General features: G+C 41.4%; 3 protein-coding genes across 4 annotated transcripts in view; all 3 read left to right on the plus strand.

The window, feature by feature from the left end:
- The first annotated feature begins 25 nt into the window (after positions 1-25).
- On the plus strand, positions 26-15641 carry espnla (espin like a). The gene is made up of 12 exons (XM_073475952.1): positions 26-198; positions 316-785; positions 1440-1630; positions 3358-3544; positions 3633-3815; positions 3942-4073; positions 11466-11630; positions 11717-11858; positions 11983-12155; positions 12225-12389; positions 13276-14204; positions 14529-15641. Exons 2-12 carry the CDS (start codon positions 492-494, stop codon positions 15058-15060), a joined length of 3093 nt encoding a protein of 1030 aa, XP_073332053.1. The 5' UTR covers positions 26-198; positions 316-491; the 3' UTR covers positions 15061-15641.
- A 346-nt stretch (positions 15642-15987) lies between these two features.
- Positions 15988-21245, plus strand: klhl30 (kelch-like family member 30). 2 transcript variants are annotated; one of them, XM_073475954.1, is made up of 8 exons: positions 15988-16112; positions 17002-17849; positions 17939-18137; positions 18653-18739; positions 18883-19038; positions 19373-19561; positions 20338-20483; positions 20625-21245. In XM_073475954.1, the coding sequence occupies exons 2-8, from the start codon at positions 17076-17078 to the stop codon at positions 20871-20873; spliced, it is 1800 nt and encodes a 599-aa protein (XP_073332055.1). In that variant the 5' UTR covers positions 15988-16112; positions 17002-17075; the 3' UTR covers positions 20874-21245. The 2 variants fall into 2 exon arrangements, with proteins under 2 accessions (XP_073332055.1, XP_073332054.1); XM_073475953.1 differs by lacking the exon at positions 15988-16112 and having other exon boundaries at positions 16858-17849.
- Positions 21246-21725: 480 nt separating this feature from the next.
- crocc2 (ciliary rootlet coiled-coil, rootletin family member 2) overlaps positions 21726-25047 on the plus strand; it is a 33983-nt gene continuing 30661 nt past the window's right edge. Inside the window, exons 1-3 of the mRNA XM_073476390.1 lie at positions 21726-21782; positions 23682-23823; positions 23970-24085. Of these exons, the coding sequence (XP_073332491.1) occupies positions 21726-21782; positions 23682-23823; positions 23970-24085 (315 nt within the window). The remainder of the gene's footprint in view (positions 21783-23681; positions 23824-23969; positions 24086-25047) is intronic.

The following is a 25047-nucleotide window of genomic DNA, read 5'->3' on the forward strand; positions in this document are numbered from 1 at the left end:
GTCTCTGTAGATTAAAATCCTCCAGATTTCCCAGCTGTTTAATCATCCACACTGAGATGAATTTTTAAAATAGTTGTAAAAAATAACACTCAATGTAATCCACCATGCCTTGGCTCTGACTTCTCCCATTACTTAAGTTTCCGTGCTGCCTCAGCTCCCCCATCTCCAGTGAAGCGTTGGTGCGTGTGCCAGCATATGGTCAGTGCCACACAAAGGAGAGCGGGAGGCCACGAGTGGTGCGCCTCCACCCGTCTTTCATTACCTTTCTATCTCGCTGGCTCTGACCCCCTCCTCCTCCTCCTCTCTCCCCAACAGCCATGCTGGCCAGCTGGCTGCCACTCGGGTGTCACTTTCCTGGCTCGGGTAGAGGCAATGAGTGCATGAGTTTTTGGTTATTGTATGAGAGTTGAGCATGAGAGGAGATGGTAACCTGCTGGGATCCAAAGAGCTCCAGGGAGCCTGTTCTGTGTGCCTACTCATAGCAGCCTGGTATGGTGCTTCATCGGGCCATCCAGGCGGCTCGAGCCGGGGATCTTGCAACCCTGAGGGAGCTTGCATCCTCTGGTCACCTCGCACCTCCCATCACTGATGCTCAGGGTGCTGGCCCGGTGCACCACGCAGCAAGATGTGGACGCCTGGAGTGCCTGCAGTTCCTGGTGGGCGAGCTGGGGCTGGCAGCTGACGCACGGGCCTTGAACAGGGCCACACCAGCGCACGATGCAGCAGCTACCGGCCACATCCGGGAGCTGCAGTGGCTGGCAGACGAAGGAGGCTGTAACATCGAGGTAAGTTTATCCACTGAGAGTAATCTCTACACACAAAGAGAAGGAGAAACTTACCCTGAGAGCTCGGATGCCTTGGAGCGATGCCACACATGTCCAGGTTTCCGGGTAATTTCTACCGACTGGTGTGAGTCTGAATTCAGCCGATGGCTTCAGATGATCATCTAACTGATCTTAGAGTGAGGTTACATAACCGCAGTAGTAAAAGGTACTGTGCACTACCTTTTTCACATGTATTACCAGCTGATTACATCATATGGTGTTGACTTACTGGGGATCCATTAGTGTTATGTAGCTGGTGTAATTATGTCCAGATGCTTAAAGGGAGCTCCTAGCTATTAGTGTAGAGTCACGTACACCTACAGTACAGCTCTTGTTTCTTAAAATTATACAGGTCCATGTGATTGAGTTTGCAGAATCCTGCCTAAAATGAAAGAACACATGTAATTCTTAACGGTCACTACTAAATGTATTTGGTCCTCCCCTGCTGTGGCTTTGGAAAACGAGTTCACCTGTTTAATATCTTGCACTGTATCCTTTGTACTTAATCCCCTTCAATGTGTCTTCTACTTACAACAAGCCTCTGATCTACAGGAGAAAAGTTCAATTCTTCTACTTCAAGCAGCGTCTCAATGTGATCTTTGTGAATGTTTCCAGGACAGGGATGCTGCCGGTGCCACTGCGCTCCACCTGGCAGCCCGGTTCGGTTGTGTGGAAGTCATCAAGTGGCTGCTCTCTGTTGGAGGAGGGGCCGAGGTGGCGACAAACTGTCGAGCTGTGCCTGCTCATTACTCTGCAGCCAGCGGAGACCTCACCTGTTTAAAACTTCTCATTCAGCAGGCACCTGGGTGAGTTCACAGTGGACCCTTCTTTCACAGATCATTTTTAGCTATGTTAGTTGCATGCTTGTCTCGGTCCGTCCACCACTTTGACCTAGACTGAAGTATGAACTTTTAGATGGACTGTAATGAGATTTTGCACAAACATTCAGGGTGGCTCCTGGCTCCTCCTCTGGTGCCACCCTGAAGTTGACATTTGTAGTCCAGAGTAAAATATCTTGGCAACTATATGATGGATTGCCACGACATTTACAACAGTTATTCATTGTCGCTAGAGGATAAATTAAAGTTTGCTCTTTGCTTTTCCTCTGTCTCCACAGCAGAAATTCATTTGCACAATATTTTGTGATCCTCTGACCTTTCATACTTGCATACCTCCACCAAGGCCCACAGTCCCCCTTGAATTGAATAAACCCAATCCAATATCAAAGTCAATAGCCCTGTATCACTCTAAATTAAACCACCCATAAGTGCTTAACCCTAATTTAACTACATTTAATTTAACTAGATCCAGGATCTGCATCAAATTGTACTCACATATAGACACTAGCCACCTAAATATGCCTGTTTTTTAAATCAAGATCCATGCATTATTCCCTGAGAAATTAACAAAAATGTTGAAAAACATCCTATCTCTCGAATGTTAAAGAAAAGGAGAAAAAATCCTGGATCCATCCCTTAATCTAGATCCACACCAAAAGTTAATGGGGTCTATTCTGGACTGAGACCCATCATCCATCCACTTAACAATCATTAGCATAGTAAGAGTAACTCTGCACAGATCTCCAGATAACCTGACTGATGACTTAAAATTGCACTGAATTTAATAGTTCAACAAAAATATGACTGTGATATGATATTTAAGCTTTGGGTGTAACTATATATAGGTTTCTTTTGTTGCAACCAGAACACTGTCTGCTATATCTCCAATAAGTTATTATGTTAAATCACATTTACAGATGATGATGGGATGTTATCAAGTGATTAGTCCCTTTTTTGACACGGCTCATAATTAAACAAAACAAAAGGATTTATGGCATTAGACTACACTCATCCAGAGTGACAGTTCCAGGTGAAATGTCAACCCCCCCTCACGTAAATCCCATATCTGCTCCATCTCCTAAACCTGAGACAGTGGCACTTAGTAAGGAGCAGAGAAAGACATTGACAGACAAGACGTTGCTCTTCCTGCTTCATCTCCTTGTTACAGGAGAGTATGACTGTAATTTGGATGATGTACGACAGAGTCACACCATCACATGTGAACACCGGTAACCTGTAAATAATACATGCTAAGACACTGTCAGTCACATGTCGTCCTTGTGGTGGTTGAAGAAGTGTACAGTCAGTGTAAATTCAGCCTTTGATGGACAAGAATCAGAAAGGTTTTTCCACCATTGTTAATTATATCCTGAAGCATTTCCTATGTTTTTGATATCATTACTATATTCCTCTATGTGGCGGAGAATCATAAAGTCGCTGTACTCCAGTAGCTGGAGTTGTTCTCTGCCTGTCACGACAAAAACACCAATAAAATCAGTTCAAAGCAGAGTCATTACACTTGACGACAGTAGAATTATTGTATGTTAATTATACTTCACAGTATGAATTTCAGCTTTTGGCTTGGCCATCACTTCAGATGCAAAGAAAGGTCATGTGATGTTTTTATTCCCAGAGACTAAGATCCATTATACTTGTAACTTAACCTCGTATTCTTGATGTGTGTTGGAGCACAGGTGTGTGAACCACCAGACAGTCCTCGGTGCCACCCCGCTCTATCTGGCCTGCCAGGAAGGACACCTGCACGTTGTCGAGTACCTCGTGAACGACTGCGGGGCTGACGTCCACCTTCGGGCCCACGACGGCATGACCTGCCTGCACGCTGCTGCTCACACGGGCCACCAAGCTGTGGTGTTGTGGCTGGTCAGTAGAGAATCACAAAAAGTGTCTCCTCAATATCTCGATGTTTTGTGAGTCCCTACTTTGATCCTTTTTCATGAACCCTCAACAGGTGACGTGCACAGATGTCAGCCTGTCCTGCCAGGACAGAGACGGAGCGACTGCTCTGCACTTTGCTGCCAGCAGAGGGCACTATTGTATCTTGGAGAGGCTGCTGCACATGGGTTCAAAGGTCATCAAGGATTACTGGGGAGGCACCCCGCTGCATGATGCTGCAGAGAATGGAGAGCTGGAGGTTAGATGCAGCTTTTTTCCTTTAGTTTTCTTCTTGTTTTTTTTGTCTTATCTGACATGAATAAACTGAACTGTGTTCATAATTGCTGTCAGTTGATTTATCACATTCTTCTATTCTTTATCTCAGTGCTGTAAAATCCTGCTGGCCAATCAGGCGAACCCTGCAGACCAAGATATTGATGGGCTCACAGCAGCCGACTTGGCAGAGTACAATGGACACCATGAATGTGCCAGATATCTCTATGCCATGGAGAAAAACGTGAGCTCTCTCTCTCACCCAATACAGTTTATTTTATTTTACACGTTTTCCTGCTCTGTGTCCTCTCTTTGTGTCAGTCCTGCCCAGCTGTTTACTTTGGCATGGAAATCAAAGCTAGTTTGGGGTCAACAGAAAACATCTGGAAGACCTCACAACCTCAGTGAATCATCGTTTTAATTTGTGACATGTATTTCGCGCAGGTCAGGCCTATCCTTCCGCGGCACTCTTCTCTCCCACTCAGCCTGATTGCTTTGCTCTCAGTTTAAGAGGTCTAGGAGAGTGGAGGATGATGGCTTTTGTGTTTAATAAGGCATTACATGCGATGATGCCATGCGTGCGGGAAGAGATTCTCCATTCTCAGCGGCTGAGGACTCTTGGAGATAAGCTCCTTTGTTTTGTGCAGAAAGCACGACACTCCTTAACGTGATTGATGAATATTTCAGTGTTAACACCTTGTTTGTGCTGGTGCTCAAGTCAGAGGGTCAGTGCAGTCAAAACTGGCCTGCATTTCACTTTAACGGTCAGTTGATATCTTGATTTGTTTATTTTTCTTTGTCATAGCTACATAATAATTAGGTTTAAAGGGTTACAGTTGACACTGATACTGTAAACTGAGCTTGCTGAGTTGATTTTAAATAGGAAACAGAGAATACTGTTAACTGGAAGAGCCTAAGGGGAACTCAGTCAGCAGACTTGTTGAACCTTAAAGCCTCATAGCTGTCCACCTGGAGCCCGTCGTTGTTTCTCCCATCACACTTCACTCGCCCCCTATAGCGCAGACTACACAGCGATGTACACAGAGTAACGAAAGCTGTCGGCCAATAGAAGCCATGAATAAGTCAGCGGAGAAGAGCAGCACTCATACGTGAAGAGGACGATGATAGGGAGGCAGCGAGGCGTTGCTGCCGAGCTCCCCCTTCAGAAATAATCCTCCCATCAACAATGGGAGAGCTAATTAGCGCAGGGGCCGCTGCGACGTCGAACGCAGCCGGAGCCGGCGCCAGCTAAGGGCCTATCAGTTACCCCTCTCCAGCGGCTCAGGTGCAGGGCCCAGGGGCTGAGGCCGTTATGAGATCCACAGGCTTAAGTTTCAGCGTTTTCACCATTCTGATGCCTGGAACCGGCAACTCTATCCCTCTGAGGACTGTGGAGAGCAGGATGTCACTGGCTTCAAACACACGTTTGATTGTGTGTCATGTTTTTTTCCAGGGACTCAGGAGTGCTATGATTGTCACCTTTGGATATTGTGTAATGTTGGTAGCAGACAGAAAAGATGTATCATGTGTCTTGGCAGCGTATGAATCGGATGCACAAACTTGAGGCTTGATGTGAACAAAAGGGGTCATCTGATAGAGGAGCTGAAATAGAAGTTAATTGATTTGAAACCTCATAATATTTGGAGATCAGACTAAGAGATGTACAAGAAGACGTGTTAATTACATTTCTGCCGGTGTTTGAGGTGTGTAAACCTCTGCGTAGATCACAGGTTCCATCTGTTCTAAAGTGTCGGTCAGACAATCTCATTTCCGAGCAGCAACCTTAATGGGGAGAACAGTGTGTTTGGCCTCTCCTCATGCTTGGATCGCTCACATCGAGGTCATTCAGTCGTTCAGCGCTGTCAACCGCCCTCCCTCATCTCGCATCTCGGGAACAGCTGCAATCAAATAAACAGTGCGTGGCGTGAGGTTTACTTCACACACATTTGTGTGGCTTTTGCTGTCCATTCACAGCGGTCAGGCCAAAGATACTGCCGTTTGAGAAAGGTATTTTTAGAATACTTTGGACAGCGGAAACAAACTTGTCTAATTCATCAAGGTGGTTTTAGGACATTGTCCAAAGTTCTGCTTTGTTTTTCACAATTAGAAACAAAACACATGCTTTGAGAGCTTTTTGTATGTGCGCTGAAATATCTAATCAAAGCTCAAAATATCTTTTCATCATCATCATTATCCGATCCGATATTCAGCATTTCTCAGAATCAGTATTGTGCTACTTTGGCTGTGATGCAGGATGCAATCTGCAAAGTAATTAGTCATTTAAGTTATCAAATAAATGTAATGGAGTAACACGAACAATATTTGCCTCAAAAATGAAGTGGAAGTATAAAGTAGCAAAAAATGGAAATACTCAAGTGTTGTACCTCAAAATTGTACTTTTAAGTAATAAGTAATAATTATACTTTAGTAAATGTACTTAGTTACATTCACTAATCATATTCATATCCCTGTACACTCCCTTAATACTCTCTACATTTTCAACTTTAAAGGGTGTTATTATCTGTGGAGCTGCAATGGTTAATCCATTGGTCGACTAGTGATTAAAAGGAAATTGCAACTATTTTGATTATTAATTACTCGTTTAGGTAATTTTTTGAAAGCTACAATCCCAAGAATACACAAGTTCCCACTTGCCATTATTTGCTGATTTTCTTATCAGTCCCTCCAGGAAGTTGCGATGTTTCAAATGTGAATGTGAATTCTGCACGACAATGTGTTTTTAGTCCAATCACCGCAACTTTTCTGCAAATTTAACAAAACATCAAATGATGCGGCGTTTGGACACATTTGCTGGGGAATGATGAATGACGAACTTCCTGGTGTAACTGTCTTATTGTTGTCTCCTACGACATAAAACCAGCTGTCTTTAGGTTTTGGAATGTTATGTTAATGTTGATATTTTCCAGAGACCAATGATTAATCAAGAGAATAATCAACAAATTATTGGGGCTGGGTGATATATAGTAATATTTTTAGGCTACATCATGATACACGTTATATCCCTTTTTTTTTAAAAATATCCTCAAAAGCACTTCATGAATGCTAGGACGAGGCGATAAGATCATATATCAATATTATTTACCAAATACCTCGACAGTGATATTGTGACAGTACTGTAGGGATGACTATTGGTACTTTTAACAAATATAAACACAGTGAGATTTTCGATAATCATCAGTAATATATAATATTATAACTAGGTGTGTAAAGACAAGTATTAGAACAAGTAGAACATTCTAGTAGGTTCAGAAAATGACATCACTTTTCCGTAATGCAGCCTTATTCCATATCACGATATATGGATATCCAATATCTAAGACGATATATAGTGTCATATCATGATAAATTACAGATTAATCAATAATTAAGCCCCATAGTGCCTTCTTTTTATTGCTTTTTAAAATATCTTTCTAACAAGGAGGCAGTGATTCATGGATTTTAAGAGGCAGAGGTAATAAAATTAAAGAGTAAAATGTATCAATTAGATTTCAGTCATAAAATCTTGAAAAATGTGGCCTCAATTTGTCACAACACTCGTGTCTGTTGTTGTCAGCTTTTCCACATTCACAGTCAAACCCATCTATTCAAGCTTATGGTGTCACATTGTGTTTCCACTGTCACATTTTCTCCCCCCCACCCTCACAATAACAAAAAAAACACTCCTCCATTCAATTGTCCCAAGTGGAAAAAAGCGGCTGGACGCGCATGGATAAAATGTCTCTTTTCCAGCTGCTTTGACAAGTCTTCCGCTGATACCTCCCTTCGTGCAACAACATGCCCATTGGTTTGTCCGTGCATTAGTGACATTACCGGCCATCCTATCCTTTCCCTTAATTATTAACAGCATTCTCCGATCAGAGTTTATTGTTTATTGCCCGCCGGCCCTTGGCCACTGGCAGAGGATGCAGATGATGGTGTCAAACGAGTGGTTGGTGATCTTACGATAGTGTCACATCCTCAACGCCGAGCGTCCGCCCCGGAGACCAGGCTGCATGAGTCGGTGCCTCTGGAGTTTCACTGTACAGTGAAGCCACACCGGTGTGCGGTGGGAGAGTGTCTCAAGGTCAGGTTGGTAAATTGTAGGTTTGTTTATTGATCACATTCACTATTAGTTGTTCTGTTTGTGCTGCTCTTGCTTGCTTTTACTCCTTTTTGTGCTTTGGTACATTTATTTTTTTTTCAGCATTTGCTCGTATGTAGTGACTGGACAGGCTGAGTAATTAGTTTTGTAATATGAAAGGAACATTTTCTAAAAGCTGGCAGATGTTTTGGCAGTGTTTAACCTATTTTCTGATCAGTAGTGGCCTCTTACGGTCAGGCATGACTAATACTCAAACCTCATGACCTTAATGTAAGTTCTCGTTGTTGTTTTTGCAAATTGGATATGAAATTTCTCGCTTTTGTTCTAGATATTGTTTTCTGATCCAGTAGTTGTTAAATGTTCCAACATTAAGTAGACAACTATTGTTATTTGTCCGGTGGATGCAATTAAAGCTGTAAAAGTTGGCCAAAACATTGTCAGTCATCTTTTTAGCCTCTCAAGCATTCACCTCCTTGCAGGAAACCTGAGAGTATTTTAACATGTGAGAGGACATGTATTTACACTATAGTGTTCTGTGTATAATGTACACCCGCTGTATACATTCCATGTTGCAATTTATCACCAGGAAGGTGAACGTTTCACATGGAAGCAGGTTGTTTTGATGATTGATTTCAGAGCGCAGCATTACAAGACATGTTTTTTAAATACACATGCTGTTCCGAAATACTTCAACTCTCTCACGGCTCGACCCACGGGGACCACAGATTACTGGTGCTGCATGCTCGACAATGAGACACCGCTGAGTAGCTGTTTCTTAACTCTTGGCTCCTAATCTGTAGTGATGGGGCTCTTTGTGCTCTTTGATAGAGAGAGAGAGTGGATCCAGGCCAGAACAGGGCTAGGCTATCTTATATCTGCGTGGCAATTGTGATGGGGTGCTGATGAAAACCAAATGCTCTTTGGCCACTGGGTCTAATTAAACACACACACACACAGGACCAGTTCATCATAGCTTTTAGGACATTGAACTGTTACGAGAAGGGTCACAAAGGCTCCCCCTCCCCTTTTCCCAGCTCCCCTTGTTTATCTATTTATGGATTGCACAACTTCGGGGAAGTTTATTCCTCCTGCCTGAGCAGTGTCACAGCATATTTCGTGCTGTTCGACTTCAAAGTGCCGTGCGAGAGGAAATGGCAAGGACCACCACACGGACGCAAAGCACAACAGCATGCGGCAGCATATTAGGGCTGCCTTTGATGTTTTGGTTACTAATAATGTCCTCGGAGAGCTGAATTTGATATGCATTCTGCATGGAGTGCATTAAGACAACATAGGTTCATTAAAGGGGATCTAAATGTTTCCATACATCCTACATCCTCCCTGGGGTGGTGTGAAACGCTGCCAATTATTCCAGGTTGCTTACTGTACCATGTGTTTGTTTTGTTCCTTTGTCCTTTATGGTTGTATGACTTCAGGCATTATAATGTTTTGATACCTTAAATCTAGACATGCTAATTAATTCCATTTAGCCTGTCTGTTTATTCCGGATTATAAAATTAAAGAATAGTTTCATAATACTCATTTTTGATAGCCAATAAAAACAAAGCCAACCTAATTCTTACTTCCATGTCTAACCTATATACTTGACTTTAACTGATTAGTTGGGAAACGGCCTGTCCCAGATGAAAGCTACCTTTAAACTACATGTCGCACTGACCTGTAGAAAACAATCCAAACGAACCTTCTGTAAAGATAATTACAATGATCTATTAAACTGCTCAAATCTACCTTTCAACCTTTCAATCTACCTTTTCTCTCCCAACTGTCACTGATCTTGTTCTACCTTACAGTACGGTCCTACCTTTAGGGCAGAACCAAAGACATATCACTTGCCTTTACATTTACCTGCAATCCCTCTATTGAGTGAGAAATATTGGTTCTTTGACAACAAATGAAAGAGAAATCCCCTTCCTTGTGTAATTATTATTATATTAATAACAGTCAAGAAATGACACTTGACACATTAGATGTCAAATATTTATAGCTTACCCTCGTAAGGGTTAGAAAGGAAGGGGTCAAAACTAGTTCAACAAGAGAATCTATAAAAAAAAATAAATTAAAAAAAATGTCACCAGTGAAAGAGTTATTGTGCCAACTACTACAATCAGATTCCAAAAAAGTTGGGACGTGGTGTAAGCATAAATAAAAATAATAACAATAGTAATATGTTTAACACACCACCTTTCGTGAACAAGAGCTTTTTAAAAAGCCAATCAGAAACATAGCAAGAGACATTGTAAGCAGACAAAGCGCTTAAAAAAGAGGCCAATCAAAAATCAAGACAAATTAAACAAAGGAAGTCTACACAAATGGGTCTTTAGCTGTTTTTTAAAGGTGTCATTAGTGTCCACATCATACAACAACATGCACCCAATGAGACAGTATCAGAATGCTACTACTTCAAAAGCAAAAGTCTCCTTTTGTCTTTAGTCTGCAGCAAGGAACAGATAACAAACCCTGATCAGAGGACCTCAGAGTCCTACTGATATATGGCAGCAGTAGCTCTTTAGTGTAGGCACGTGCCTGATCATGCAAGGCTCTAAACGTGATTACAAGGATCTTGAATTTGATTCTGAACTGATGAGCAGTCAGTGTAAAGACATAAGGATTGTTTTGGATCTTTCGGCAGACTTGGTTAGAAGCTTGGCAGCAGCATTTTTGTACCACAAGTGTTTTTTGGATGGTGAAGAGCTTTACAATATTGCGATATATACATAAGTGGCCCTCGCCCTGTCCTTGCTTGTAAGCGACTAAACTTTCAAGGATGCCCCTTTCATACCCAATCACGATACTATCACCTGTTACCAATGAACCTGTTTACCTGTGGAACAATTTTCACAGTCTTTTGATGCCCCCGTCCCAACTTGTTTGAAATATGTTACTGGCATCAAATTCAGAATAAGCATATATTTACAAAATGTCGATGAGGTAAAACATGAAACATATTGTCTTTGTACTGTTTTCAAGGATTAGCAAATTATCACATTCTGTTTTATTTACGTTACACACGGCATTACAACTTCTTTGGAATCAGGATTGTACCAAAATTACGCAAGAAATGTTGTTTTCGCTGTGGTCCCATTAAAGTTCTCTCCAATTATTTGATGCCAGTGTCAAATGAAATGCTCGGTCTGCAAAACACAAGTGCACGCACTGAGTTCAGATGTCACTTGAGAGTCTGCTGCTTATTATAATCTTAATCTTGTTCTCAGTGAAAAGACATCTGATTCTGCTGTGTGTCAGCTTGTTCACTGTGTGAAAACATGCAGAGTTGCAAAACTTCTGACTCCATAATCGGTATAAACTCACATGTGAAGACACACAAGGTCTGTTACTTGTTATTTTCTAAAAAACACAGAGGCAATGCGTGTAGGGGAAGCATTTGTGAAATGGGGGTGAAACTGTGATTGTAGAATTTCGTGCAACCCTAACCTCACAATTTTACCTTAGGCTTCATAATATTGGGTCATCAGAAGTCTAATAGTATTATATGTGATTGTGATATCTTTGCAGACAGCCTGTGCAGATAAGCCCATCGAGGTGACTGCTCCAGTGGAGGAGGAAGTGAAGGTGAAGCCGGCTGTGTTGTTGCAGCGCAGCACGGAGGACTACTACGGCAGCCTGAGTGACACATGCAGGGACAATTACAGCAGTAACAAACCCATGGATAGTCTAAAGGTAACACTGAGTTTTTTCACCATGTTTTCTATTCATCACGATTTCCTGTTTTAACCCAAAGCAACTCGGCCATGTCTCTTAATTAGCAACCTGAGAGTGAGGATTCCCCGCAGGCGAGATACCCTCAGCCCCCCTCTGCACCTTCTTTACCCTCTGCTTCATCCAATCCTGCCCAGCCAGAGAAAACAACTGTCAACAGAATAGAGCAGGTTCAAATCGCAGCATCTGGTGAGAAAAACATCTGTTTATCTAATCTAATAACTCTTTTACCAAAGCAAAGCAACAAACTGTCACTCTTTTGAAATGGAAGTCACTGCTCAATAAAAAAAAATGATTATGATTTGTTTTTCAGTTATCAAAGGTTTCAACCAGACCAAAGCCCCTGAAAGTGAGATAACCGTCTCTGATGATAAGACGATGGTGCCTGATACAAACTTCCTGGCCGAAAGAAAACTTCTCGGCAACATGAAGTCCATTCAATCCTTCAAACAGTCCGGGCTGTCTGGCGTCTTCACTGGACAAGCAGTAAGTGCAAAAAGCTTTTGCATTTTTTGAATCCTTCCATTCTTTAGCTAAAATTCTGTATCTGTACAGAACAAGATGGTGGTCCTGCCCACCGAGGAGGCCAACCTGTCGGACATCGACTACCTGGTGCCCACTCACGATGAGAGAGGCCGTCCCATCGCTGAGTGGAAGAGGCAAGTCATGGTGAGGCAGCTGCAGGCCAGGCTGCTCGATGAGGAAGCTCAGAGGAGGAAGGTAATGTCTCTCCAAAGATTTTTTTTTCATGCATGCTGTTCTATCCCCTGTCAATGCAAATCGATATACAGGCAATAAGTGGAACAGCTTTCAGATTCAAGAAAGTATCTTTTACCAGAAATATGGTTTCCTAGCCTTATTTTCATTTTCAGTCGAATCAGTGGATTCAAACATCCTTGAGTTCTTTGTCATTTAAATGTTGTGGCTGATTTGTGTTTAACTCTGATGCAACCTTTTCATTCTTAACTCCTTCATTGACTTCATGACACATCTTGTACTTCTTCAGGAGTAGACAGATAGAAAATAAAGCATGTTTCTGCAACAAAGCGGCCCATCTTTCACCACAGTTCAATTCAGGAGATGTTTTAGTATAGTTTTAGATCAGTAATTTGATTTTTCCAGATTAGCTGCTGTATTTTCTCCTTTTCAGTACAAGCCGTCAGTTGATCAATAAGTCGACTGACAGAAAATGAATCTGATTCAATCTTGATTAATCTTTTGCAGCCCTAAAAATAGTCAGTTATATGATCTACAGCCTGCTTTAAAATCAAGTCCCCTTCTAAACTGATGCTTTTTTGAGCCTAACCAGACCACAATGAGCAAAGTGAAAATTGTGGTCTGATTTTATGATGCTATTTTAAATCTGCATGACTGAATATTTTTAAAACACTTGAACATTTCATCATCATTTACTTTTAATTGCATGTAGCAAATCACTGAAGACATAACACATTGCTAGTCAAGTCATAATTTTGAGGTTTGGATCGCAGTTTTACAATATCATTACTCTTTTCCTCTCATGCCTCAGCCATTTGAAATGTTAAAAACACTAAAAATGTGACATCCTGTGTGTTTATCTGCCTGCTGTTTGCCTCCTCTCTCACAGGAAAATGGGAACAGATATGCCAAAGTCAGCTGGAGGTACTCCCAAGCCCATAATGCCATCCTGGGGCCCTCCGGTGAGCTGCTGGCTGAGGATGATCTCATCTATCTGGAGCAGCAGATTGCCAACGTCTCCATGCAGAGGAACTGTGAGGGCTACGAGCTGGAGCTGGCTCGTCTGGCCGAGGAGCTCAGGCACATCCTGCCAGCACCGATCGTGAACATCACCGTCAACACGCAGTTCAGAAACTTCTCAAGTCAAGTTCCTCTACCTGTATGGTGCGGTCGCATCTCGGGCATCGTTAAGAGCATGTCTCTGCTCATGACCAACCTGACCGACCAGCCCTACTGCAAGATGCCCAACACCGAGCTGATCACCGTGTTCTCTCAGACGCCAGACAGACAGAACTCCACCAGGGGACGCAGGGAGAGCATAGAGGATGAAATCCACCAGTTTGGAGTGTCTGTAAGGACTCTGAAGTCTAATTTTGAGACACAGAACTCACCTTTGTCAGATGAGCCTGAGGAGGCCGTCGTGTTGAGTTCTTCCACGCAGCTCGAGGCCACAGAGTCAGACAAACAGCCCAAAGCCTTGACTCCAGCCCCAGAATCAGACCAGAACAGTGACTCTGGCATCGACTACGATGAAAATGTTCCAGACGTTCTCGAGACCACCAGCCTCAGAAAGGAGCGCATAGTCGTGCTCTTCTTGGGTCACTGGAAGAAATCTGCCTACACTGTGGCGCTGAAGAGCAAGGATGCAGCAGAGAGGAAGATGAGCGGTGGAAACACGGGGATTGGTGACAAATCCGGGTCTGGTCGCATTATGAACAGTTCTCTTGGACATTTCTTCAAGCAGAGGAGCGCTGTCAACAAGATGCTGGGCAACTGGAGGAACATGATCTCCAGTGTCCCCTCCAGACAGATACGCAGGTAAACCCACCTGCAATACTCACATTATGCCAGTTTTGTATCTCAGTAATTCACCCCAAAGATGATCTGTCAATTTGTCAAATTACCCAAAGTTGTACAGTAGCAGACAAACATAAATCTTCAGGAAAGGACTGACAATACACACACTTTTGTCCACAGGAGCTGCCAGAATCAACACAAAATGAAAGTTCTTTGTAGCTGCTTTGAATTTGTAAAGAAATATCTACTGAACAGCATAAAAGTTCGGTTTTGAATGCTGCTGAAAATTGTTTATTCACTGAAGTCATTCACCAAAGAAAAGTAACCAGTCAGTGTTATCCACAGGCTCCACAGGCAGCAGGCCCTCTATTCCCCAGAGCAGTTCCTGCCTCGTCTGGGTGGCGTGCCGGTGGAGTACGACAACCTGACCCTGGATCTCTTCATGCTGGGCTACTTTCACATCCTGGAGTTGGAGCTGCCCGTAGACGAACGCAAAATGAGGCACCTGCTGTGTTTCGAGGTGTTCGACCACGTGGGGAGCTTTCCCTGGGAGCTGGTCAGGGACTTCCACAAGGCTGTCATACAGGACATCGAGGCTGGGAACCGCGAGTGGAAGGACGGCTTTGAGGACATTAAAGTGAAGTTCTTTGGAAACACTGTAAGTCAGTCTGAAAGCACTGTCGAAGTGGTGAAACATAGCCTCCCAGAGGTTAGACAGGTCCCTAAAGTCATTGTGCAGACACCCACGCCTGATGAGGGGATGCTCCACTCTGGAACTGACATCACCAGTTTCAGCAACGAAGAAATCTGTAAATACATCGACCGAAGCTTTGCTTTTTGGAAAGAGAAAGAGGCAGAGATTTTTGATTTTGAGTAGATGCTGGTGTCATCCTTTTGATATTTTTGTATTGTTTGTAGTTAGATGACATTAGGGCTGGGTATCAAACCTAAAATATGTTTGAATTGTGAATTGAACTGGTGATTGTCAACTATAGAATACAGAAAGCTAGCGCAGCCAGATTCTTAGCCTTGTTTACTTATTTGATCAGATGTTGCCTGATTTAAATTATAATTTTGTTAATTTTATACTGTATTTAATTGTGTTAAAACATTAAACTTGCATTTCAGATGTTTGGACTTTGTTGATAAGTTTTAAAAAGATTTTATAAAATTTTGTACAGTGATATAAGACATTCAGTAGATATTTTGGTATTGTTTTTCAAACTCAGGTATAAACTTGGCAGCAAATTTCATTACATACATACCCAGCCCTATTACAAAATCCAGAGTGCCTAGACTACTAGTGTGTTTCCTGAGTCAACGTCTTTGTTTTGAGATTTTTTTTTTTATGTGTTAAGAAAGCAGTTAATTGTTAATAATCCTAATACAGTCTAGAATCCAATATCTGGCAGAAATAGGACCAGTTCTGGCGTTACCACAAAATAAATGATTACACAGATACATGTGTAAGCACATTTCTTGTAAGGCTGACCTTGATTATTCATTTTTATCTTGTTGTAAAGACTCATCTCACTGATGTGACATCTTCTTTTCATTTCTTATCCATCAAACCTCACATATCTTAACCCTTTTGTTTATCATAGCTGTCCCTTTAATTGCTTCTTGTAACATACAGAGTTGTTGCTCCATCACTCATCTCCTTCGCTAGCTTCCAGGCCTGTTGCGAAAATGCTAATCATGTGCCTGTAACAGCAGCTGCAGGTCCCATGCTTGTTGTTTGGAATCCAACTTCAGCACGGAGTCACTGTCAGTCCTAAAAATAACCCCAACGAAAGGCAGCCCGTCCCAGTGACTTGGCAAAAGCTTTCCGCCATGCTGCCCACTCCATGTTGATCTAACCAGCTACTCAGCTGCAAACCGCTTTTTTACTGGAAGGATGAGCCATTATTTCCATTCTCTGCTTCTGTGGTGAGTTTTGTTGTTGGTTACTTATTTCATTTTACAGCGTTTAATGACAGGAAATGTCATTTATTGTTGGCTTCAGAGGACATTACATATCGTACTAATCATGAGCCAAACCTACTTTGTTGACCTTTCAACAACACGGTGATGCTTAACTAAAGAAGACAAGGCGATACATTGGGTTTTTTTTATAACTAAGTGAGTCAAAGTGTATCTAGAGTTCTCTTCAGCTCCCTTTTAGGCCTTTTTATTTGCACTCGAGTAATGGTAATAATAATAATAAACTTTTTTATGTAGCTCTTTTCACAAAAGGCTTCACAGAAGGAAAAGAAAAGAAAAACAGCAGATATAGCAACACAGATGAAGAACAGCAGAAAAAGAACCAAATAAAAACAGCACAGGGATCATAAAAACAATTAAAAAAATGTAACTGTATATGTAAATGCGAGGATAGAAATATAAAAACCCACTAGCTTGTATTAAAGAATTCATAAACACCATCCTATAAAAGAACGTTTTCAGAGAAGATTTAGGGGACACTAATGATGCAGGCTGCCTGGTTTCAATAGCTAGAGTGTTGAACAGTCTGGGGGCTCTGACAGCAAGGGCCTGGTCACATTTAGCTGCAAGCAAAAACACGTTTTATTTTACCATTAATTGTAAAATCAAGGAAAATATTACGTAATAAATGACAAACTATTCCTTTTAGTTGCATTTTGCAGTTATTTCAATATCCTGTTATCAGGGCTGCACAATTTAAATTGTTTTGGAATAAGATTATTTATTTCCTGCTGACGTTACTGCTGATCTTTTGTGAAAAGTAAATATTGTTAAGGCAGGTTTTCTTTTCCAGGATTTTTCCTCTGCTTATTTATGTATTTTTCTACCCTTGCAGGTAAGCTTTATACTCACTTTGTGACCATCCCTGCTGAAAGGCGATTCGATCTACATTTTGAACTGCAGTTGACCATGGTGCGAAATGTGGACGACCTGGACTTCTGCCTGTCCTCCCACCCTCAGAGCATCCTAGAGGGCTTACGCTCCCTCTGCTCTCAGCCAAAACTGGTTGATGTCACGCTGAGTGCCGGCGGTCGGGACTTCCCTTGTCACCGCGGCGTGCTGGCCCTCTGCAGCACCTACTTCCGCTGCATGTTCTCAGGGGACTTTGTGGAGAGCATAGCTGCACGTGTGGAGCTTCAGGATGTCGATCCTGACATACTCAGCTGCTTGCTGGACTTTGCCTACACGGGCAAGCTGACCATCAACCAGAGCAACGTGGAGGGGTTGATCTGCACCTCCAGCCAGCTGCAGTTTCAGACGGTGAGAGCCGTGTGCAGCCGATACCTCCAGCACCAGATTGATGCAACCAACTGCCTGGGAATCCTGGAGTTTGGGGCCATTCATGGCTGCCCTGAGGTGATGGCCAAAGCGTGGGCCTTCCTCTTGGAGAACTTTGAGGCTGTTCAACAAGGTGAGGAGTTTCTACTGTTGGAAAAGGACAGGTTGGTTGCCTTCCTCTCAGACGAAGGACTACATATCCGGTCAGAGTGCACGCGAGTGGAGGCCATCCTGAAATGGGTCAGGCACCACAAGGAGTCCCGGCTCTGCCACCTCCCTGAACTTCTCACCCTGTGCCATCCCTCTGTTCTCAGCCTGGACTACCTAGCTGACACCCTGCTGAAGGACAGTCTGGTGCAGGCCTCTCCCAGCTGCAGAGAGGCCATAGAAAAAATTCACAGGGAGGTGAGTGAGTTCACACTTCCTCCTTCTTTTTCTCTCCTGTCTTTGCTGAATATGAATACTTTTTCAAAAATGTCTTCTCTACTTTCTAGAAAATGGATTTAGCACCAGAATGTAGGGACAGACTCGACTCTCTGAGTCCACAACCAAACTTGCAAGAGGTGTTGGTTGTGATAGGAGGCCGTTCCCTGGATGACTCAGATGAAGATGACTCAGACGAAGATGAGGACAGAGACCCAAGAGTGCAAAGACTGCTGCGCAAGAACTGTGCTTTCTACAACACGAAAACAAGTACAAACATTTTTTTTGCACCTATCAGAATTTCAAGTTTGTTTAAGTTCACAATTTATTTTACAACAGAACTTTGTTGGGAAACGTCCGTTGGATTCCTTGAAAAAACAGTTTGGCAGATGTGTCGTTGGTCGTTAACTGTAGTGCTGACAGAAAAACAACTCAGCAAGAATGCGGTCTGGATGTGACAAAATTGGATCATCTTCTCAGTTCCTCAAACGAGCGTTTTATTGTGCAGAGCTGGAAGAAGGAATCCGTTTTGGGTTTTTCATGGGATGTCAAGGAAAAGATTGTTGCATCGCATTATAAGATTCCGGGTATTATGTTCAGGCAATGACAACTGAAGCCACAGTGTTGAGGGCTGTGCCAGAACAGTTGAATTTCTTTTTTGACCTAAGTTTGACTTACTTTTCAATGCCCCCTCAAGGACATTTATTTGTGAAAACTTTCATCTAGTTTCCCCTCACTATCTGAGGGATGCTAAAACATGAACTCCCCTTTCTTTTTCTCTGCAGAACAGTGGCATGAGCTCCCTAATTTCCCAAACCCTAACAAGTGGGGTTACTCCATGGTCTCCCTGAACAATGACGTGTATGTCACAGGTGAGTGCATGTGTGTGCAAGTCTTTAAAACACAGACACTTCAGGAGCAAATGGAAACAATTAAACGATTTTGAGCGTAACTCTCTTGAGAGGAATGAAAAATGTTTTAGATTTTTGACAAAGCGCTGTTTTCTGTCTGACAGGGGGCTCACGAGGCACGAATACCAACACCTGGTCGACCACAGAGACCTGGAAGTACATCACAAGGGAGGGGAGGTGGGTTACCGTGGCACCCATGCTTCGGCCTCGAACTAACCACACGTCGGCAACTCTCAATGGGGAGATTTACGTCATTGGAGGTAAGAAAATAAATACAGTCCTGCATGTGGTGCCTTAAACCTGCAGTGCAGTGGAAAACTGATAAATCCAAGTCGCTCATCTGTTCTCAATGGCTTACCTCTGCGGCGATAGTTTGTCAGAATTCGCTTGCATTTCTTCTTTGTGGTTGACGAGTTTCCAATACAGCCAGGTTCTAAGAACAGGGCAGTATTTTAGATGTGTGGTGTAGTTTGGTGGGGACGGTGATGGTGCATGCTGCCACAAACACACATCTTTAAATTTAAGTATTTGTTTACATTTATGAGACCATGATTCAACCTCATCACTCATTCCACTTACATTTCCCTCCTGTAGGTACGACATCAGATCGTGTTGAAGTTGAGCATTATGACCCATACAACGACACCTGGTCCTTGACGTGCCCCGCCTTAAAATATGTGACTAACTTCACAGCCACAGCGTGTCATGGGAAGCTCTACGTGATTGGCTCGTGTGCTGTGAAGTACAATGCATTGGCCATGCAGTGTTACAACCCTGTTATAGGTAAGGATGATACAAGCAAACCTCCTTTCTGTGAGGGATCAGCTTTTTTCATTCAAATCTATATTGGCAAGAGATTTTCAACAATAAAACAACATTATGTATGTTTTTTTTTACCTTGAAATAGCAGCTTCAAAATCATGTTGATGGTACATCCAACCATTTGGAGCAAATTTTTGAAAATCAAAATTCTCTGACTCCAGCTTCTTAAATGTGAATAATTTCCTGTTTCATTACTTATTGTGGACAAAACAAGACATTGAATTGAGGATGTCATCTGATATGACATTTTTCACAATTTTCATTTTTCACAACTGACATTTTATAGACCAAACAACTAATCGATTAATTGGGAGACTATTCAACAGATTGATCAACATGAAAATAACCTTTTGTTGCAACCCCTAATAATTTGCTAAAATTGCTTTAGAAATCCATTCTCAATATTTAATTTAATTATACAGTCCTGATGGTGCATTCATTTGTAGCTCAATTTCCAACTTTGCCATTCTGAGTTTTGGATATTGTCGATTATTTAAAATTTTCCATTTCATTTTTTCTTTTACTATCCATTCCTCCGGTGCCGGGTGAACTTTTTTTTTTTAATATCCTTTGCTTCCTTGTAGAGTTTCTTTAGAGAAATTACAGAGGAATCTCAACAGTGGTTCCTCTCTCCCTGAGTCTTTTAAACATTAAGTTATTTATAAATTGATGATTACATGAGCCTCAAATTAAGTACTGATATTTGTTTTTTTTTCTTTTCATGTTTGTTTTTACAGATAGCTGGAGCAGCATATGTTCGCCCTTCATTCCGAAGTATTTGTCGTCTCCTTGTTGTGTCTGTGTGGATGGTACTATATATCTGGTTGCTGACAACACTAAGAAAGTCTACTCTTATGATCCAGAGGCGAACATGTGGCAGAAGGTGGGTTCACATATAACTAATATACTAAAGTTATAATAAAGTTATACTATCTCTTGTAATAATGCTAACTGAACAGGATTATAGCAAGAATAATCAGTTTTATTTTGCCCATAGCTGTATGTTGATTTTTCCCCTCTTCAGGTCCAGCTTCTCCATATGCTCCATGAGAACGGCGGCCTGGTAACACTGGATGGCAAGCTCATTGTCACCGGAGGACATTGGATAGGCATGGAGGGGGACTACGGGGTGGAAGTGGAGATTTACAACCGAGCGTCCAACACCTGGGAGGTGGAGTGCTTCCTGCCAAGACTTTGGTTCTACAGCAGAGTCTGCACCATTTTCCTTGATCCGTCCCAGTGGCCTGAGCTCTTCCCCATAGATTCAACATAACGTCCTCGAGACGTGCTCCTGTAGTGTGGCGTGTTTACCCCGGGATGTCATTGTGCCTTAGAATAGTGTGTTACACGATCCTCAGGTATTCTTCTGGGTTGTTTTTAGGTCCTTGCTTGGCTGCTCAGCAGGTGTTTATTTATACTTTGTATCATGTGTATGAGATCTGATTTCCTTTTTGTGTCATTGAATGCTCATGACTGATTAAATCTTTGTATAAATAGTTTATAGGATACAGTTTAAGATTGAGGATGATGATTATTATTAGCATCATTGTTATTATTATTGATGATTGTTCCTTTGGATGGAATCAATGGTTTGGAACTGGCAATGCTCGAATTATTAATAAAATGTGTTACTGGTCAACCTCAATCCTCTTTGGAGAAACACTGTTCACTGTGACGTCAGTGCCTTAATGATCATTAACCCGCTGGAATCTGGTCGTTTGGCTCGTGGAGTCTGTGCCGCCATGGAAACACACAAGCCAGCATTCTGTTTCTACGGCAACGGACCGGAAGCGCGTGCTCACCTTGGTAACGTTTATATATAGCCCGCAGTTGCTAACAAAGTTTCTTAGCTAAAAAAGTTAGTCTGTGACTTTTTTCCTGATGCAGGTACCAGTTCAGTTTAACTTCGTTTATTTCTTATTACTTCACTTTAATGACTAGTTTAGGTTTGTACTTTGTTTGGCTCAGTATTTAACATCTCTTTTTCTCAAGTTTTATCAGCCAAACTTAACGTAAAGCAAGCTAACGTTATCGTTAGCGCGACGTTTCTGTCTCGGCAGATGACAATATTACAGTTTTATCGTCATTAGCGGTTTTATTATTGAAAAACTGGTCCAGGTTTGCAATGACTTCTCAACGGGAGCAGGGTGCACACTCACCCAGACTGGAGGCTGTGATTCAGGTCGGTAACACAACAGCTGTTGTCCATTGGGTTAATTATGTTTAACATGATCCGACATGTCTCAGTAGGAAAAGCAGAGGTGTAACGTCAACGAAATTAAAGATGGCGGAGTTTCATTTTACTGAGATATTCTCAGGGTCATGGTATTGTGCGTGCTGGTGTACTGACAATTGAATAGTTTTAGTTTTAGGTTGGATATTGGACATTTACTCCGGAGGCACCCAGCGGCGTCTCTTACTCAGTTTCACCCTGTGATGGCAGCAGGAGGACGGTTAGCTGCCTCCCAGAACCTCGCTCTGCACTGGAGGCTGACTTAGGGACCATCAATAAATTATTATTATTATTGTTTGTTTGATTTACACAATCAATGTTTCTTTAAAGCTGACTTGATGATATTAGTGAATATTATGATTAAGAAATACTAAACTGAGTTCATGCAGCACACTTATTTAATTGCTAATGTGTTATGTATTTATTTTGCAAAACTATTTTTATAAGACAATGGCTTTTTTATTCACTAGCTTCCATGTCATGTGATCCAGTGACTCCAAACCAATGCCGAATCGTATCACTACACAGGTCACATATGACACACCTCTTGGAATGGATTTTACTGCTTCTTTTATTTTATATGAATATTTATTATGAAAATTCAGCATTTCTTTTCAATAGCTTCCATGTCATGTGACCGAGTGACTGCTAACCAATGCTGAGTTGTAATGCTAAATAAGACCAATAAGATACACCTCTGCTTCTTCTATTTTATATGAATATATATTATGAAAATTCATGTCATGTGATCCAGTGTCTCCAATGCTGAATGGATTAGAGTTAGAATGGATTATTGGATTAGAATTATTTGTCCCATTTAGTAATACAATTCAGCATTGGTTTGGAGTCACAGGGTCACATGACTTGAATAAAAAAAGCCACTACTTTAAATAAGTGTGCTACATGAAATCAGTTTAGTATTATTTTCTTTATCATAATAATATAGCAGTAAGAAAGAAATACTTAAATATAGTTCAAAATTATTAATATCAAAATGTACTTTAAGTAGAAAAAGTAGAATTGTTCTTTTTGTCGAAGGTATTGTGTAATTGCATTATAATTATTGAATTATTTACTTGACTTAACTTTAATGATGCCACTGGTGAAGGTGGAGCTAAGAATCTCATGATGTATTTGTTGATTATTTTTTATTAATAATAAGAGTATGTGAAATAACCATATAAAGAATTAAAGTAACTGTAGTGTAGTAAAAATACCATATTTGTGTCTGAAGTGTATTGGAGTTATATGAAGCAGCAAAAAATTGAAGTAGGAGTGGCAGTACAGTGTTGTAGGAAATGAAGTAAATGAAGTTACTTTCCACCACTGTTGAAAGGAAAACTTACAAACACTGTGCCGAAGTGATTAAACAATGCTAAGTGAAAGAATTACCCAAACGGGTAAGTTAGGTTTTTTTTAGTTTTTTTTTTTAGAATATCTGCTACTTCATAGGCTATAACATGAAGAAGGCTAGGCTTCTACAACACTTTATTTCAGAGGAAATATTGAACTTTTGACTCAACATTATGCATTTTTACAAACAAAAATGCCTCAAATACTGGAACACTACCAGCTGTAACAACTGAATGTTTTCCATGGAAATAACTCAATAATGATTCATAATGAGTAATAACATCTATAATATTTAAACCTCCGAAATGTTCCATAGTGAATAACGAGTGCCATTACTGTTGAGTAAGTACATTTTGTTTGCTAACACTTATGTATTTGCAGTTTTCAATTTTGTATTACTACTTCTTCAGCCACTGTTGTCCTCATAGTCAAACCAAAAGTTTAACCTTTGCAGCTCAGTTATTTAAGGTTTTGTGGTGACTGGTATGGTTGTAGAAGTTGGAGGAGTCTCTGCTTCACTCTGATGGCAGCTCAGGAGAGAGGTCTCTGACACTTAGAGGTGATGGACAGGAGTCTACGCCTGTTTCGACCCGCATCCGCCAGATCATCACACGCAACCTGACAGAACAGCCAGCTGGTAAGGAAGAGAGCTTTGATTGAATGCAAGACAATAGCATTGAACTCTATTAGTACAAACAATAAATCTGACTTGATAGATATCATTATACTCCACATGGGGTAACAATGACACTTGTGTATGCATGATCTGTTTCCTTATTGAAGGTGAGAGCTCTCAGGTCAGTGAGCTGGAGGAGAGCAGGGCCCCAAGGGAGCAGCTGTCTCCCGGTCAGATGGACCGTGACCAGCCGCCAGTCAAGCACGCCAGTCTTACAGACAGGGTAGGAGTGACACAGGGCAGCAACACATTCTCAAGTCAAGGTTAACCTGTGGAACATTATTTACATTTTTAACATTCAATGGAAATATCTAGGATTTTGTGAAAAATGATCAAACAGACCAAATTGGATGCACAGGTGATATCATGTAGATAACTACATCTGTAAACATTGTCATTTACTAGTTTTTGATTTGTACAGGAACACACAGGACATGTAGACCTTTCATGAAGATTTGGGCTGCAGCTCGATTGTTTTCATTATCGATTAATCTGTTGATTATTTTCTCTGTTAGTTTCTTTGGTCCATAAAATGTCAGAAAAGGGTGAAAAATTATGATAAGCATGTCCTATAGCCCTAGATGACATCCTTAAATGTCTTGTTTTGCCCATAACCCAAAGATATTCAGTTTACTGTTATAGAAGGGCAAATAAACCAGAAAATACTCAAATTTGAGAAGCTGAAATCGGATAATTTGAACATTTTTCCTTTGAAAAATGACTAAAAACGATTAATCCATTATCAAAATAGTGAGTGTTTAATTTAACAGTTGACAACTAATTGATTAGACAGCTGTAATGAACATCGTAATCATTTTAGTGTCAACAAGTGTAACATGTGTAACACCTCATCAAACTGTATCTCTAAATACTTTTTCTACAGAAAGCCTTTCCCAACCTATTGAGGCAACCTAACTGAGATTGTGTTAGCAGACATAGTTTATAATGTCAGATGATGCAGGTCTTGCAGGATTTGCAGGATTTGGAGTATGTATTACTGTTGCTGGTAAATTTGTGCAGTTTTGTTTGGAGATGAGATCAAGAAGGTTAGCCACACGAGAGCATTGAGAGCAAAAAGCTTCATGCGTTTGAAATGGAATATAGCTACAGTAAACATCAGTGTACCAGTGCTCTTTCCAGCAGGGAAAGCCTTTTGGGGCTGAACAAACAAACAGTGTGGTAAGG

This window comes from Pagrus major, chromosome 11, assembly GCF_040436345.1.
Source record: "Pagrus major chromosome 11, Pma_NU_1.0".
Lineage (NCBI taxonomy): Eukaryota > Metazoa > Chordata > Actinopteri > Spariformes > Sparidae > Pagrus > Pagrus major.